The sequence below is a fragment of the Micropterus salmoides genome, unplaced genomic scaffold (assembly GCF_014851395.1).
Source record: "Micropterus salmoides isolate LMB-PRFRI ecotype aquatic unplaced genomic scaffold, ASM1485139v1 Ms_hic_scaffold_19, whole genome shotgun sequence".
NCBI classification, from domain to species: Eukaryota; Metazoa; Chordata; class Actinopteri; order Centrarchiformes; family Centrarchidae; genus Micropterus; species Micropterus salmoides.
The window spans coordinates 26088933-26105753 of NW_024041039.1; the positions used below are offsets into that span (position 1 = coordinate 26088933).

The 16821-nt window shown below is 41.0% G+C and overlaps 1 protein-coding gene across 1 annotated transcript in view; it reads right to left on the reverse strand.

Annotated features, from left to right (window-relative positions):
• Window positions 1–16821, reverse strand: part of alk (ALK receptor tyrosine kinase) — a 247122-nt gene that overhangs the window by 16464 nt on the left and 213837 nt on the right. Inside the window, exons 12-20 of the mRNA XM_038729365.1 lie at window positions 14890–15055; window positions 13238–13385; window positions 9594–9701; window positions 8669–8810; window positions 7349–7516; window positions 6621–6719; window positions 3972–4124; window positions 2793–2906; window positions 283–469 (exon numbers count right to left, since the gene is read on the reverse strand). Of these exons, the coding sequence (XP_038585293.1) occupies window positions 283–469; window positions 2793–2906; window positions 3972–4124; window positions 6621–6719; window positions 7349–7516; window positions 8669–8810; window positions 9594–9701; window positions 13238–13385; window positions 14890–15055 (1285 nt within the window). The remainder of the gene's footprint in view (window positions 1–282; window positions 470–2792; window positions 2907–3971; window positions 4125–6620; window positions 6720–7348; window positions 7517–8668; window positions 8811–9593; window positions 9702–13237; window positions 13386–14889; window positions 15056–16821) is intronic.

Below are 16821 nucleotides of genomic sequence, written 5' to 3' on the forward strand. Positions count from 1 at the left end.
ACTGTGAGGCTTCACACTTTAATATTTCAGGCTTATTTAAACTGCTACGTCTCACACATTGCTGTATTTGAGTAAACCCTATTTAAATAATTTGTTCTAATGGATTCATTATAATTACAGTTAACTGCATTTGTCATGTTTGTTCAGACACAGTTATCTTTGAGTCTTTGAATTTGTTCATGATGGTCTTTTTTTAATAGCGAGCTCCTAATTTTCCAAGATAGGGTGCTTGCTGAAGTAACATGAATGTTGGTTCTGGACCTTTAATCTCCTCTCTGTTACCTGGTGAGAGAGATATTACGTCGCGGTACTTCCTTCAGGTCGTTGACCGATGCAGTTTTGCCGGCGAAGCAGTAGTTGGGGTTGTAGTCGGTCATGATGGTGGAGGCCCGCAGCTTACTGAGCTTGCAGTCTGGACTCTGCAGCTCCAGCTGAATAGACTGCAGCTCTGTGTGTTTACGCCTGTACACTGGTGGGATGAAAATGAAAGACAAGTTTCATTCCACCACTGAGATATCCACAATTAACAAAAAAAACAACAACTAAACAAACAAAACCTTAAACCCATCTTCTTGTAGAAAATTATTGCTGGTAGGCAAAGCGCACAAAGTGGAGAGCTTTTACAGTTATTACTTCTCTAAAGACCTTTTGCTTATAGAGCAGAAATTTTTATGAAATAGAATTCCTTTGTGTCTGAGAAAGATTGATTCCTCTTAATTTCAATCCAGATTTGTCTAAAATATCCAGACACGTAATGTTTCAGAATTAAACCCTCAAGTAAGTGTGTCTTGTAAATTTGTACATGTGAAAGACAAAATCTGTATAAGCAAACATGGCAACAGTATGCACAAAACCAAGACAGCTTACAGCTCCTTCCTTCATACGGCAAACTAATGCATTTTATGTAAAACAGCCGACTGAATGAAGACCCTGCTTTTTCTCTTTCTTTCTCTCACACACAAAGCCACACACTTTATAGTGCTAGAAGCCTCGACCTGGGCTGGCAACACATTAGTCGGTGGGGGACTTGTTTGTGTGTGTATGCTTATGTGTGTGTAGGGGAGTTATTTATTTACCAAGTGCTGTCTAATGTACGAGTGCTGTCAGCTGCCGGCTAAGCAGCCATCCATCATTAGCGTGTTTCATTCATCACCGTGGTAGTCCCACACCTCCACCAACCTTGCCTCGTCTACTGACGTGCGTGCATCATATGAGTGTAGGTGGGAATCTGGATGTGTGTGTGTTGGTCTGCAAGTGTGAGAGTGAGCGTGGGTGTGTGTGTGGAGGAGATGATAGCTCAATGAGTGCATATGTCTGGCTGTAATAGCCTGAAAGCGGGCGGGCAGACGGTTGTCTGCGATGGCCGCGAGGCTCACTTACAGTTCTGACAACAACCTGCTAAGGGCCGTCTGAGAGGGACCAGGCCAGACACTGGAGAACTTTGTGTGTGTGTGAAAGACAGAGAGAGAACGTGGGTCTATTGTGCAAACAGAATACAGAAGCAGACTGCACAAGTACTCATGAACCTCTCAGACTTTCAGCAGCACAGTGTAGGTCTTTATGGTCAATAACAGCTATTTCAGCTTACTGCTTTGTCCATGCTCATTTGGGTCGGTGGCAACTTCATTGGGTTAAGTCACTGCTTGTCATTTGTTGTTCTTTGTTCTCTCAGTGGTTCCCGGTGAGTACTTGTGACCACTGGTCACAAGCTGCATATGAGTTGTAAGCACTTCACCAATAATATAATAAAACAGAACACGTTTTTTCTTTCTTCCATCCCGTAAATCATCTCATGACCCCTTAGATTTGACTTTGGAACAAAGACTCTTTCAAACTGAGACATGTTCACTTTAAATGTACTCAACTGCGACCGGCAACTTCCAGCAGCCATGTCCAAAGGCTGAATAGCTTTCTAATCGAGTTCCTTTAAACATCATTTTAGTCAGCCTAATAAATTGTGGGCCCCAACAGAGAGAGTATCTCATCCTCCTTGACGGAGACAATTCTTTTTTTTCTAGAATAATTCCAGCTGTTGAGTACAGTCATCAGCAGTATTTTAACTGTTACTTACAATATAAACTGACATCCAGTGACATATCTGGGTAAGGAGGTTCTCAAATCTGTCAAAAAAGTACCCAGTCCGGCTTTACAGTGCTTTTACTTAAAGCTGAAATACTGTAAACATGAACGCCACATTTATTGTCCAATTTTTTTCTAGGGATGCACCGAAATGAAAATTCTTTCCCAAAGCCAAAACTGAATATGATGAAAAACTTTACTGAATACTGAACAGGGTTTAAAAAAAAATAAAAAATCCATTTATGTTGCCAGTTTTTTTTACCATTAGATAAATGAAATTGTCAAAATGTGCTTTTTACTCAGTGTTTCCCACAGGATTTGGAGAGACTATGGTGGGTGGGCCCTCGGCCCAAGAGGGTCCGGTAAAGTAAATTACATGTGTCCAATTACTTTTAATGGACACAGGTAATATGTTTTATATTTTCTGTGAATATAATTAATACAATTAATCTTATTTCCATCCTCTATAGACACCTTATTTTGAAAACCGGACATTGTCACATGTGTACCCTTGCGCTAAATTCATAAAGTCCAACCCAATTTGATAAATAATGTGTAGCCTATGTGTTTCTCCTATTGCATAACATGAAGACTTCAGAGCCTCTCTATTATTCGGTCTTTTGACTTATTATGCTGAACACCGAAAGTGCTTTTTTCACCGAACAGTTGGTACATTTTTCTATCCTTACTGACTCATGTGTGTCGCTACTTACTTATCATGACTCCGGACACAGCCAGCAGCAGGGCGGCGATGAGGGCCGATGTGCCCACAGACAGACCCAGCGCCAGGTGGGAGAGAGGCGGCTGGGCAGGCAGCAGGGACACCACTGCACGACAAGGGGAAACAACAGCGTTCCACAGTTGTTATCTTCCCCAAAGGAGTATTAACATTCACTTCGCCACTCTGATCCCCAACTTAATTAATGATGTGAAAGCGATGACACAACAGAGCTTAGGAGCAGCGACGGCCGGTGCATGTTAATTCCTTTTCAGTGGCGTGGGGCGATCTCATTTCACTTGTCTAAGCTAAGGAACAAATCTGCACACCGAGAGAGACCATATTGAGATTGTGACCTTTTATGACCTAGCATCATAAAATTATCTACTGCTTGTTATTACTGAGAACAAATTTGCAAATCATAGGGCAAGGAGACTCTCTAGGTCATTAAGATATTATTGACATGCTAATAATAGCCCCCCTTATTTTTGCTTCAAAGTATAAAGTGACATTCCACCACTTGAATTCATTTCAGATCTGCATTCATATACTCATTATTTATCTGAGATTACAAATTATAATTGAAGAGGCACTTTCAGGTTTACATCCCTTTGTTACAGTTTGAACCTAAGGAGTTGACATGGCACTTGTGAGCAAACTAATTTTTAGTCACCCTCGATGTGGTCTAATGGGCAGAGCCAGGTGCTAAACTCACCTCTCATTTAGCCCAGTATAAAATGCATTTAAAATCCATTGATGAGTATCAAGGTGAAGCCCTTTATCCTAAATGCTTGACATGATAAGATAAAGAGCTTTTATCTGACTGTAGCACAGAGATAAATTACAGCAGCTAACACTGGTGTAGGTATATCCATTTTTATTAACAGCTTAGCTTTATCCTACAGATTTATAATTATTATGAATGATTAAGGCACTGTTAAAACATTCCCCCAGATAAAGATTCAATAAAGTACAGAGCCTCCCAGGCTTAATTACTTTTGTAAATTAATTCATTATCTATCCACTGAGTCACAGTCTATTACAGGTACAGTTACATTCATCTTAGCTCATTTCTACGTTTGGAATAATTTCACCTATCTGTGTGGAAGACAGAGAAATAGACTGTTGTTCTTCATTACAAATTGTAAAGTATGCGTGTGACTATATGTCAGACCTGTAGCGTTGATGCAGGACACCCCGTCTGGAGCCAGGATGAGGTCATCCTCACAGTAGCAGATACTGCCCTTGATCTCAAGGCATTCGCCGCTCTCACAATGGCTGCAGTTCTGCACCGGACTGATGATCACCTCACCATCCCCCTCCATAGCTTTACACACACACACACGTATGAGAAGGGTTTTTATAAGTTTTATTCTCACCACAATCATCACCCAGAATACAGTTTACCCAGTTATAGTATGTATACATATATATATATATATATATATATATATATATATATATATATATATATATATATATATATATATATATAGTAGATGATAGTTTCACTAATAATTAAAACAGCATCAAACATCCTTCCAAGATCTCACAGATTCCCACGAGATTGCTTTGATTTTTTAAAGAATGATTTAAATTTATTTTTACAAACTATATGAGAACAATCAAGCCAGGGTGGGTCATCATGTTGTACAGAGGATTGATAGCTTGCATTCTTGCATTCCAGCCTACTTGTACCGTAAACTAGATGAATTTACTGACATTGATCAGTGAAACGGTCTACTGTGGTGTTGGCTGGAACAAAATCTGCAGACAAAATCTGTTCTCCACAACACAACTCATACAGCCATAAATTGTTTTAAAAGGGCTTTACAACATCCATTACTTAATTCAGATCCAATGGAACCAATTCTCTTTATTGTAAACTATAGTGAGCGTGGGCAAATCAGTCAAACATGAATTCGTTATGGGCTGTCTGTGAACGCTTGTGCTGTTTACTAAGCAAAGCAAACGCACTCTTCTGCGAAATCTATTTTCACTCTTCTGTTATCAGCTTTATATGTACAAATACAAAAATCTAACCTACACACTTTAAAGGTTTTGAAGGAAGAATACAAATGCCTCAAGAACAGATGTTGACTGCATACTAATGTGTAGTTGTTATACTCGGTATTGTGGAGCTTTACACAGCCATGTTGAATTTGTTGTTGTGTTACTTTTCTACTGGAGTAAGGAAGATGATGATGTCTTCTCCACTGAATCTTTGAGGGACATTCTGTCTGCATGTCTTGTTTAATGATATAACCACACAACAATTTCTCATCAAGCAGCTAGAAAACTATCCCTGAACAGATGAGTATTTTTTCTCTCCTTAAGCTTGTTGAATAATAAATAAATGTCTTATTTTTCGTACAGGTGCATCAAGTGAGATTCAGGAAAGCTCTCCTGGCCTCTAATAACTTCTTCAGTGCCTACCAGCATATAGTGATGACAATATGATTGGACGACTGTGCAGTCCTGTCTGTATTATTCTTTCTTCAGACTGGTTTTGAAGCAGCCTGTATTCAGTGGATTAGGACACCGGTTCCTTCTGTCAACATATTTGATCCTTTTTTAGGTCTTTCAATATACACAGCAGGGTTGTTTGGCATTACCTGCTGTTTTTATTTGAGTTCGGGAACCTTCCTGTGCAGTTCAAGCTGAGAAGGAAATTACTGGCGTAGCCATTTGTGATTGCAACTTCAAACCACAGATGCCCTTAAACCTGACATTTACACAGATATTTTTTATGTTATCAAATTACAGATATTACAACCTGATATTCCATCCTGTGGGTTATGATAATGATTCAAGCCTTTTGGTTATTCATTGGTTATAAATCATGTCACTTTCTCGCTGTTCATACATATCACTCACATTCCTCCAACACTGCTTTAGGAACTTTTGCTGTGAACATAGCTAAACTAGTGGATGAACATTCATTTGAGGACATTTCCTTCTACAATTAACAACACAGACCTGTGAAGCTAGAATACGTCAGCGTCTTGACCAGCTGTTGCCAAAATGGAGAGGAATGAAGATAATGTTTAGTGCAATAAATTTTTTACAGCTAAAAGTCTTTTTCCTCCGCAGGAAATAAAGTAAGGTCGATGATAAATTGAAGACTGAAGCTGTTGAAAGCGGCACTGCCTTACTAGGCCGCATCACCCTATTAAAGGTCAATGGGAGAGAGATACAATTGTGTGCATTGCTACAGCCCAATGGGTCCATTTTATGTTTCCCTATAGAGCGAAGAATAATCTTAGATAAAGTTTTGATGGTCAACAAGCTTATCACTACAGACTGGTTTTAATGCCTGTTAAATTGTCTTATGTTCAAATGTAAGAACCGAGATGAGTCAGCAGGGTTTATTGGGCAGTTCCTCTTCGCTGTCTGGTGGTGTTTTAATCAGTTAACAATCGTGGTGGTTCTGGTGGAATGAGTGGTTCGTCTGTCAGACTGGAAAACTCTGGAAGACTCTCATCCGTCTGTGCCTGCCCATATCTGCTGTACAATTTTACAACATACATTTCTGATGTCACACAGTGAAGCAGCTCACTCTCATCTTGCTGTACAAATCTATATTAGTTATGTGCGGTGAAAGCTTGTGCTATAGAAAGCAAACCAGGTGTTCCACATCAAAAACTAATTTAAAATGTCAATAGCACAAACGTTTTTTCCTCATCATTCTCAAACACATTAACTCTCACTGACAAACACTACAAAGGTATCAAATGCTGAATACTAATGTCTTGACTGCATGTGTTGACTGCTGACTAGTTTGTTTGTAATTTAAAAACCACCTAGAATCCTTTCACATTACCTTTCAGAGGATAGAGGAAGGGCTCTCCCTCTGGACTGAGGAAGGACGTGCCATCGTCACCATCATGTTTGGGGTTGTCATCTGTGGAGGTGTTACCACCTGGAGGGCAAACACAGTGACAGAACCTCAGTGCCATCTTATTAACACGTGTTAAATTCTATGGGAATTGAACAAAATCATTTAAATGCACTTTTCACGTCATCCAGGGCTGGCTGCACATAGGATTTTTCATATCTGCTGTATCCCCAGTCAGCCCTACTCTGATTGTCCTCCCTTTCTTCCACATCTTTGTACACATTTAACACTTTTCATCTCTATGTCCCAATACATGCTAATGTAACAGTTATTTGCATTATGCGTACCACCATTTTTGCTTTCTTGCTATTTATATTTCTTATTATTTATTTATTTGTTTCGTTTCACACCTTATGCTGTGTAATGTCTGTTTGGGATCACTAGTTTAGTTTACCTTACACTGCTTAATAATACAGTATACACCCAGTACAAGAAAAAAAGAAGGAGTCATATGTTGATACTGTGTTTGAACGATGTTTTGTCAAATCCTTGTGACTTGTGGCTGTTTCTGGGATTCACCTGATCTGGCACCCTGTCACATTCAGTATCAAACACATATGGCACCACAAAGTTCACATTTGGGTCATACTTGACAGCTCAAGTTTATTTTCTGGACCTTCCAGAAAAAACCTTCTTCCTTCTCTTAGACTAACCTCTGTATCCTCCGCCTCCACCCCCGGACAGACAGCCACCCCCGCCGCCCCCGAAGCCACCGTGGGTCTGCCAGAACTTTTGACAGGCCTGCCCTCCCTGGCCTCCCAACACCAGCGGTCTGCCACCTTGACTGACAGAAGCACTGTCATTCCAACCTCCGCCTCCACCTGTCACCAAACACAATACACCTTTGATATGATGTGGAGTTACGTGCTGCGTAGTGAATCAGTGTGTGTGACAGAGGGTACGGGAGAGAGGCAGGTCAGGCAGGGAGAGTGAGTTCCTAAATGGGCTGTGGAAACAAAAAAAAGGTGCTGAACTGCAGGAAAGCATGTCCTTACACACACACACACACACACACGCACGCACACACGCACGCACGCACGCGCACACACACACACACACAAATCCCAGATTAACGATAACAATACCGGTTTTGCACAAAGACATAAAAAGAGACCTGGTAACATGAGATTAAGGTTATAGCTGCTACAGTTAAAACTAATCCCTCCTATATTCCCCAACGCTAGCCAATTTAATTTTCCTCTTTCATTTTCCACCTTCTACTCTGAAGCCTGAGAGATACAAACAAGTGAAAAAAAAACTTATCTCGCCACACTAGCAACAAACCCCCCCAGACATGCTGAATATTTAATTTTTCATTCACCGAGTTTCCTCAAAAGTAAACCTCAGGCTTTGTGAAGATGTAGAAATCAATATCTTATGTTTTCTGGGCCGTTCGTCAACTCTGAGCACATGAATAATGGAACCTGCAGTGAGCATGGATGTAACATTACACTGGTCGAAACGGTGCATATAGTTCTGCCCAGCAATGACGGGGGAACAAAGTGCTCGATATGAATAATCATGAGTAGGGCTGTGTTTTGTTTTCTCCAGAACACAAACACTGGCTCACAGAAGTGGAACATCTATGTAACTTGTGCATTAAGACAGAAGTAAACATCTTCAGGATAAATGGATATGTTTACAAGTACAGGTAGACATGCAAATAAACACTTCCACTTCAGGCTATCTGTAAACTCGGCTTATTAGTTTGTGTGCGTGCAGAGGGGAACAGAACAGACGCGGCCTTTTTCATCATAAAGTGGGAATAGATAAGCTGTATACAATACAGTACTGTAATGGGGGTACTTTTTATCACAGTCTCAATATCTCATACACAGCACACAATGTTTTTCTCCCTGCCAAGCTCCCTCACTAACACTCACATAACTGCACTCACAAACAATGCACAGGGTATATTGTATTTCCCTACACATGCACAGCTGCACACACATACACATAGTACCAACACATACCTGCAGCGCTTGATTTCCCATTGCGTCCCGGTTGGCTGGGGTCATAGTCCATCTGCTCCAGCTGGGTCTCTGATTGGCTGCTGTACCCCCGGCCACCTCCCCCAGCAGCGATGATGAGAGGAATATACACTCCTTTGTCCACCTGGGCCATTGTTGTTTACAGTTAGATTTATATAGTGCTGTCTGCTCTTCAAAGGAAGAGTTTGACATTTTTTAGAAATACGCTTGCTTGCTTGCTTTCTTGCTGAGAGTTAAATAAAAAGATTAATACTATCTCATGTTTATATGGTAATTATATTGCCACAGCCTTCAGCTGGTTAGCTTAGCATGACTGGAAATAGAGGGAAACAGCTAGTCTTGCTCTGTCCAAAAGACAGTCTACTAGCTCTGCTAAAGCTCACTATTCAACATGTTATATTTCGTTTGTTCAATCTGTACAAAAACAACAACAACAAATTCACTATGTCATGTGGGGTTAATGTTCTGGACTATTTATATTTATTTGGTCCCTTGGCTAAGAAATAATCCGGCATATAAACTAAGCTAACTGGCTACTGGTTGTAGCATAATTTTTTAATGACAGACACAAAAGTGGTATCTGTCTTCTAATTTAACCTCTAACATGTTTCGTACCATGTTTGTTTGAAACTATTCCTTTAAACGATTATGGAAGATTAGCCCGTTGGTCACCTTATCTGTTCAATGAGGACAGACCAAGCTAACTCGTGTCCCTAGTGGACTCTTGGCTCCAGTGCCCCATTGATACACTGTATAAAAGAATTTCCTCCTTAAGGTCAAAACATATGGCACATATTCTTTCCTGAAATTTCATACAAAATCTCTAAAATTATGTGTAGCTCCCAAATATCAAGTATAAAAATATCTCCCTGTCCCTGAGTGCACCATTCCCTCAGCACCTTCTTACCTTGAACACATATGTAGCCCCGCCGCCTCCTCCTCCGCCCCCTTTCACTTGAGTGTTCACCATCGGGCCGCTCTGTTCCAGGCAGATCTTATTCAGTAGGCCGTTGGACTGCAGGGAGCGAGAGAGATGTCAGGTCACAGAAGAATTGCTTTCATGGATGTCATTGTGCATGAGAAGGCTGAACAGCTGCCAACCCAGCAGCTGCTGCGAGTCTAAGGTTTTAGCATTATAATGGTGAAAAAATACAAAGCAGAAATTTCCAAAAACACATACAAACTGAGAAGCAAGGACCAGTGTTCCCCTTATAAGACAGTTCCATTTCAGTTTTCACTGATTTCCTGTTTACCCTCAGTTTCTACATGACTGCAGATCTGTCACACTATTGTAGAACAGCTTCCTGTTCACAGTGATGGAAGAATGTGACAGAATGAATGAGACATCTCTGGAGTAGATTTTTGTTTGCTGTTAAACTTAATTGGAGTAAATGAGGCTGATAGGCACGCCAACAAAATAATTAAATATATATACTGAGTAGTTAATTATGTTGCATTGTTTTTCTTGATATGTTGTTCACAAAAATGTAATGAATTAAACAAAATTAATGAGTTCACCATCACTGAAAAAATCTCAATGCTTTGCTATTGAGAGAGGTTCAGGTGCATCACACCATCTTGTTACCTGGTTGTTTCATGCAATTTTTTTAGTGCATACCATTAACAAAGGAAATTTTTTCATCTTAACTGTATTTTAAAACAGTCAAAAATTATGCATTTTATTTTCAACGGGTATGAAAACATTTTTTAAAAATCACCCACACATGATTATATTGTCATTATGTTTTAAGTTGATTTATCCTCCTAACCGCTACAGACAGTCTGTCAGTCAGCTTGTCGTTGTTCCACTCGGTTTCCCAGAAATACAACCTCTTTATAAAAATGGAACAGGGGGTTTTGTTGGCAAATGATGTTCGATGCAGAGACTTTGCCACAGCTGAGGTTTTGTGAATTGATGTGTCTGCCTTGTGTGTGCTATCATGCTGAACTGCCTGGAGCCAGTCCTACTCTGAGAGTGAGAGGGCATGAGTTTCCTCCCCTCACTCTCTCTGAACCTCACTCAGACACACAAACACACACTCAGAGTCGCTCATCGCTCCCTCGACTCCCTCATCTGTCTGAACCGAAGCACAGAGGTGCTGGGAGGGAGGAGGGGGCGGGACTTTGGTGACTGTGATTGACAGGTACAGGGGCTAAAAGGCAGTGCATTCGAATGTTCTGGGAGAGCCTTCCTCACTCGTTCTCCCTCTCAGCCTGTCATGTCTTTGCAGCTTCTCACTTAAAAGTTGAGTTTGTGTCTGAGAGAGAAAAAAACAAGTTTTGTGTGCGTGTGTGTGTGTGTGCGCATGGTAGAAATTGGTAGACACGCACGGAGAGAGTGGGTATTTGTCAGGACAAGAGGGGTATCATTTCCTCACCAGAGGGAAGGCTGGGTGTGAGAAAAACACTGTTCCACAGCACAAATCACTTTCAGTGCGACCCTCTCCCTGTCAGAACTAGGGGGAAATAAGAGTAACCTTAAACGACTTCAGTCTCACTTTGGAACAGCCCAGTGCCCCTCTGCTGCCTGTACTGAGACAAGACACACTGTGTTAAAAAACTAATAATTGGCTGACAGTGGTGAGGAACCCTGCCTGCTAAGCTACACATTCTGCCTCTTGAAAACCAAGGAACACAACAGACACTCAAGCTGCCTCAAATCCCACTATAACCACTGTAACACGAGAAGGGCTAAATCAGCTTCATCTTATAATTAATTTCTTTAAACTATTATTTCCATGTAAACATTAACATTTTACATGAAGGTTGTGTTATTTTAACCAGATTTTTCATACACCTTAACTATGGTGTCACTGTTCCTTGCTCTAACCAGTTAATTAATTAAGCTGAACATTATTAAGACTGATATATTACATAGAAGTTACTTCTGTGTCAACATTCTGTAGATGTCTTTGCTACAGTATGTTGACACAGTAAGGTGACTGAGAACAATTGTAATATGGTCTCATAAATGTGTATGGATTTGTAAATGTGTAAATCAATATATCTATAGGCAGAGAGATGGATGCCCCCATTGATGATGCATTATCCTAATTACTGTGCATCATAAGGACATAAAAATACCTATACAACTCACAAACCAACAATGTGTGAATACCATAAAAAGGAATCCACTTTACTACTGTGTTTTGTCAAACATTTTAGAATCTTTTGGTATTTTCCTCCTCTACAAAATAAAAAACATACATATACTGAAATGAGAAGTGCCGAACTTTGGCAGCTAACCCCTTTTTCCCTTTTTCTCTATTGTCAGTGACAGGACAAGGCTTGGTTTGTCAAATGTATAAAAACCGCATGTTGGATGGTTTCATTGGCAACTAGAGGGATTGTAAGGGTTTTAGTCTCAGCGTTGTGAACTGTGAGGCGAAGCAAACTGTGCTGCTGCCAGTGAAGAAACTCCAGAGCATAATGGATGACAGCCACCCCTGGCAAAAGAACACAAGTAAGCTTAGAGAGACAATGGGGAGATCACCGCGAGCTTCGATGGCAGATTCAAACAGTCGTTGGTGGCCATAAAATGTCACGATTCAGAGCATGGGTATCCTAAGTGAGGCCCAGGGACCACCTCAGGGTCCATGAGGAGGAGTACCAGATTCCTTTAATTTAAAGTTATCCAACTGAAACTAAACAGCATTTTTTGTCTGCTACAGCATGCATGTGTTCTGTAAATTTTCATGTGTCATCCTTTGAGAAAAAATCAGAAAACCAAAGGGGATACAGTTATCTTTTATGGGCTTCATGATGACGCCACCTAGTTTTGCGTTCATTTGATTTAATACTGTTAGGGATCCGTCTACATACATGGAGACACACTAAGCCAGACAGCAGCCTGCTACACAACACAAGAGCCAAAGACTTTGAACAACAATTCACATGAGCTTACCAGCCCTTATCAGACTTACAAACATGAACACACGTCTTGTCTTGCACCTTAGCTTGTTAAACCAAACATTCATCGAGGAAAAGTGCACTGCAAACGTCTGGCTGGACAGCTAATTAGCTGTTCAGCTGCTGGTGCATCTTCCTCTTCAATAACCACCAACAGCACGCTGTCTGTCCGTGACATGTAGACTACAATACAAGTCTGTTGTCTCTCAGTCTCCACTCTGTAACACCTACGAGCCAACCGGCTGAGATGTTATGAAGGGAGCATTTCTGATATTTCTGGAAAGCCTTTTTTTCTTAATTTGAATAAGAAATAGTATTAACAATACAACTTAAAAAAAAAAACACAGACATTTATTTTTTTTGGGCTACATTAATAATGGTGTTGGACGATGTCAAAGAATGAGTCTCAAATAAATAAATACATTTCCCTTCCACTGCTATATACAGTCATACAGAGTGGACAGTTTATAAGCAGCTAAAATCTTCCTACATCTGGTATCATTTCTAGACAACAAACACGTAAGGGATTTAGAAAACTGTTCCATCTACATGTTGGTCTAGAAAAGTAAAATAAGCTCGACTCCTAATTCAGAACGCTGAATGGGATGATTACTGAACTACAGTGATTTGAAAAAGACTTACATTGGGGCACGCGTCTTCTCCTTGCTGTCCCACCAGGATATAAAGCAGCTCTCCCTTCCTCAACAGGAAGTCTCCTGTGATGTAGACACCATGTGACCTGCTCATGGCCAATACGCTTCGACCGCCAGCTGCACCATAGGCTGTGATCCTGGGGTTTAACAGAAACAAATGTGACACGCAGACACAAATGACAAAACTCTTTAGCAGGATAAAAATCCTAATGAGACAGGCAATAAAAGGTTGGCTCATTTTATTAGTGTTTCCATCTGGTTTAGAGTTTTTTTTATGGGCAAAAGTAATAATGTATTTATTGTATAGTCTAACCCGTGTTTATCAGAAACAACCTGGGGCTGATAACCAGTGTTCATGTGTCCATCCTCATGAGGGCACAGCATTAAATAAAACCAAAATTAATTTGGAAACACTAAAGCACACTTTGACCCTGGGTGTTTTTAATCAAATATATTTGACCTAGCATGGTACACTATTCTGAAGCATGTACACATACACAAACCTATGCACAGACTACAGAGCACATGGGCACACAAACATACAGAAACAGACATACAAAGGCACTAATTTCAAATGCTCCAGTTTTCTTGCCAGGAAGAAAAAACCCCCCAACTTGATTGGTTTTTGGGAGCGCTTCGATATTTCTCTTCCCTGGTGGTCGTGCTTGGTGGGGAAAGAGAGAGAACACTGCCCGGTGCTCAGTAGCTACCTCAGCTGTTTGCCTAATGACTTTTGGGATGCAGAGCGCATATTCATCTCTGTGGCCGTCTGTCAGCTTCATTTACAGGCTCTGCCAGCTAAACCAGGCCGCATCAAGACCACAATTCTGGAGTTTGCGTGGAGACAGAAGGTGTTTTTCTAAAACTCTGGGACATGTGTTAAGATGCTGTCCACACTGTTGTTAGTTTGGTATTTTAGGACTCAAGGGTTTTGGCTGAGCTTAGCAGTGTGTGTGTGTGCACCTGTTTGTTTTTGTGTTTTCACGTGGGAAGCTAGCTGCTTTCAGAGACGTTTTGCTTTGTGCAAACCATCCAAGTCAAATCCAAAGTTAAACGCCTTATGTTGTCATGAATGCCCACAGGAGGAATATTGATCTCTGCACAAGGTAGTGGATATTACAGCATTAATCCTAGAGAAGTACACAGTTTGAGGTCAAGGTGCTGAGGCTGATTGCTGAGGTATTTCAAAGCCTTAAAGGCCACCAACATAGACGTGGAGGTGGGTGGTTTTTGGGATTTTGGAACCAGGTGCAGAGTGAATCATGCTGTTTAGCTGCCATTACTCCAGCCTCTGCTCCCTCCTGAAAGAATCTGATAGTGATATTTCTCTGTTTGCTAGTGGAAGATTGATGGGCTGCTGATGCACAGAGGAGTGGAGGTGGGAGTAAGGAAGAGTCTGCATTGTTGCGCAAAATGTGAGCTGCAGAGTATACTGATGCCTAAGAAAGAGAGGTTAAGTGTGTAATGTGTACTGCTACGCAGGCACATACAGAAATGGAGTGGAGTGTATTTGACTAATCATTGGCCTTAACAAAAAGAGATAAAATTGTTACAGAGTGCTTGTATGAAAATGTGCTGTACAAACAATAGTAAGGTCTGATGTTTGTGTGCTCTGAGGCTTTATACTGGCAACAGCCCTACCTGTAGGTGCCAGTTTCCTGGACCCGCCACATTTGAAAGCCTTTGAAGGGTCCTCGGGTGCCTACTGTCACGTTGACGTTGCTGTTTCTGTAGGAGTTGAGGCACTGAGTTGGAGTTGGGCCTTCAGGGCCTGCAGCCCCACAGGTATGAAAAACCCATTTTTTGGCTGTACATCAAGAAAAACAAAAACATTTAACACTTCATAGAAGCACACACTTTATTTTCAGTCACACATGCACTTAAGCAGACTTAAAGATAATAGAGAGGCTGAAATTCAGTGCGCACCACAGACTCATTACAGTTCTATTTGTTTCACATTCATTCCACTTCAACATCCCCCACCGCTCCCCTTTCACATTAGTGAAACCTGGGAAGGCAAGCTTCTAACTGGAAGATACTCCTATGAGATGCTAGTATCATCATGTTCACAACGGCAGCAGGGGACATAGTGACAGGATCACAGGTGACAAACATTTCTCCTCATTTTCTGTGTAATCCCATGCGTCGGTGCTAATTGGAGTTCTTTTCACTGTAATTAGCACGAGATTAGTCTTGTCAGATGGACGTGGATGGACTTAACGCCGCAGTACTAAATCCTGATTTAAGACGTGTGAACACAGAGCATCGAGGAAGACACCAGGGAGCGAAGCACCTCTTTCTCTCTCCCTCTTCTTTCTCCCACTGCCCGTCTGTGAACGCTCTGAGACTAATGATTAATTTCAGAGCAGGGCTGCAAATCTGACGCCAGCTAAAGTCAAAGTCATTCCTGTAACAATTCACATGATGGCATTTCATAGCCTCTGAGTTCTCAGTGTGATTGTAACACTGTTTGTGATTAGATACTTTTTTATTTTTTGCAAGAACACATACATACGGATTAAATGGTGACGGGATTCACAGGAAAGAGAAGAGATGGGTGAGACAAGTCTCAGGAGTGCAACTTAAGCTTAAGATGCTCTCACCACAACACCCTTTGCTGTTCAAATTGCCTGCTGTGCAGTGCCTATTAGAGTTGAAACCCAGGAATTGAGATCCCAGTATATATAAGGATCTCTTGCCAAAATCCACTCTCTCTGACTGAGGGAAATAACTGCAGGAAGCAGAGAAATTGTGCTTTCATGGGAAAAGAAGTAATGTTTTTCTGGAATGTAATAATTTTAAAGCCATGATAAAAACATTCATCCAAATAACAGTTTCAGTCACTGACAGTCCAAATGATGACTAGTATTACTGCGTAAACCTGCTTGACCTGCATGTCAAGCATCATATTTATCAGTCTGATCCTCATGATTGCTTTGGTTCAATGGCACCCGTTCTATTCTCCAAATAACAACAAAAAAAAATGTTGCCAGCATAGAAGATTTCAAGCAGACCAATACTTTCAAAAACAGCACTATAGTAAGAGAACGATTTGGAGTTCAGCCTGGTCTTAGCAAATGTACTCCTACTGTAAAAAACAAAACTAAAACCTCCACTGTTGTGCGGTGAATGGAGTTCTGCCTGGCTTCCATCCAGCAGGAGTAAATTGATCCCTCAAGTCAGTATTTTCAACACCCAACAAGGTAAAAAGAGTTAAGACTGCTGGAAATAAATTCATCACTGGAGCAGAAAAGACTCCAAAGCCAAACAGTGCTTTGGACGTAAATCTTACCGTAATCAGGAGTGAAGAAGAAGTCAAGTCTGGGCTATTTGATATGAATAGGATCCCTGTTATGTAAAGTGAGACTTCTGTACAATTTCTCTCTCCTGTCTCCCTACGGAACGTTAGGTGTCACCCTTCAGTCCAGCTGATCGATCTTGTTGGTCCATTAACACGAGTGGGTTCTTATGCACACACACACACACACACACACACACACACACACACACACACACCACCGAGTTGGCGTAATGAGCCATTCTGTGATAGCCACTTGGCAGAACACACAAACA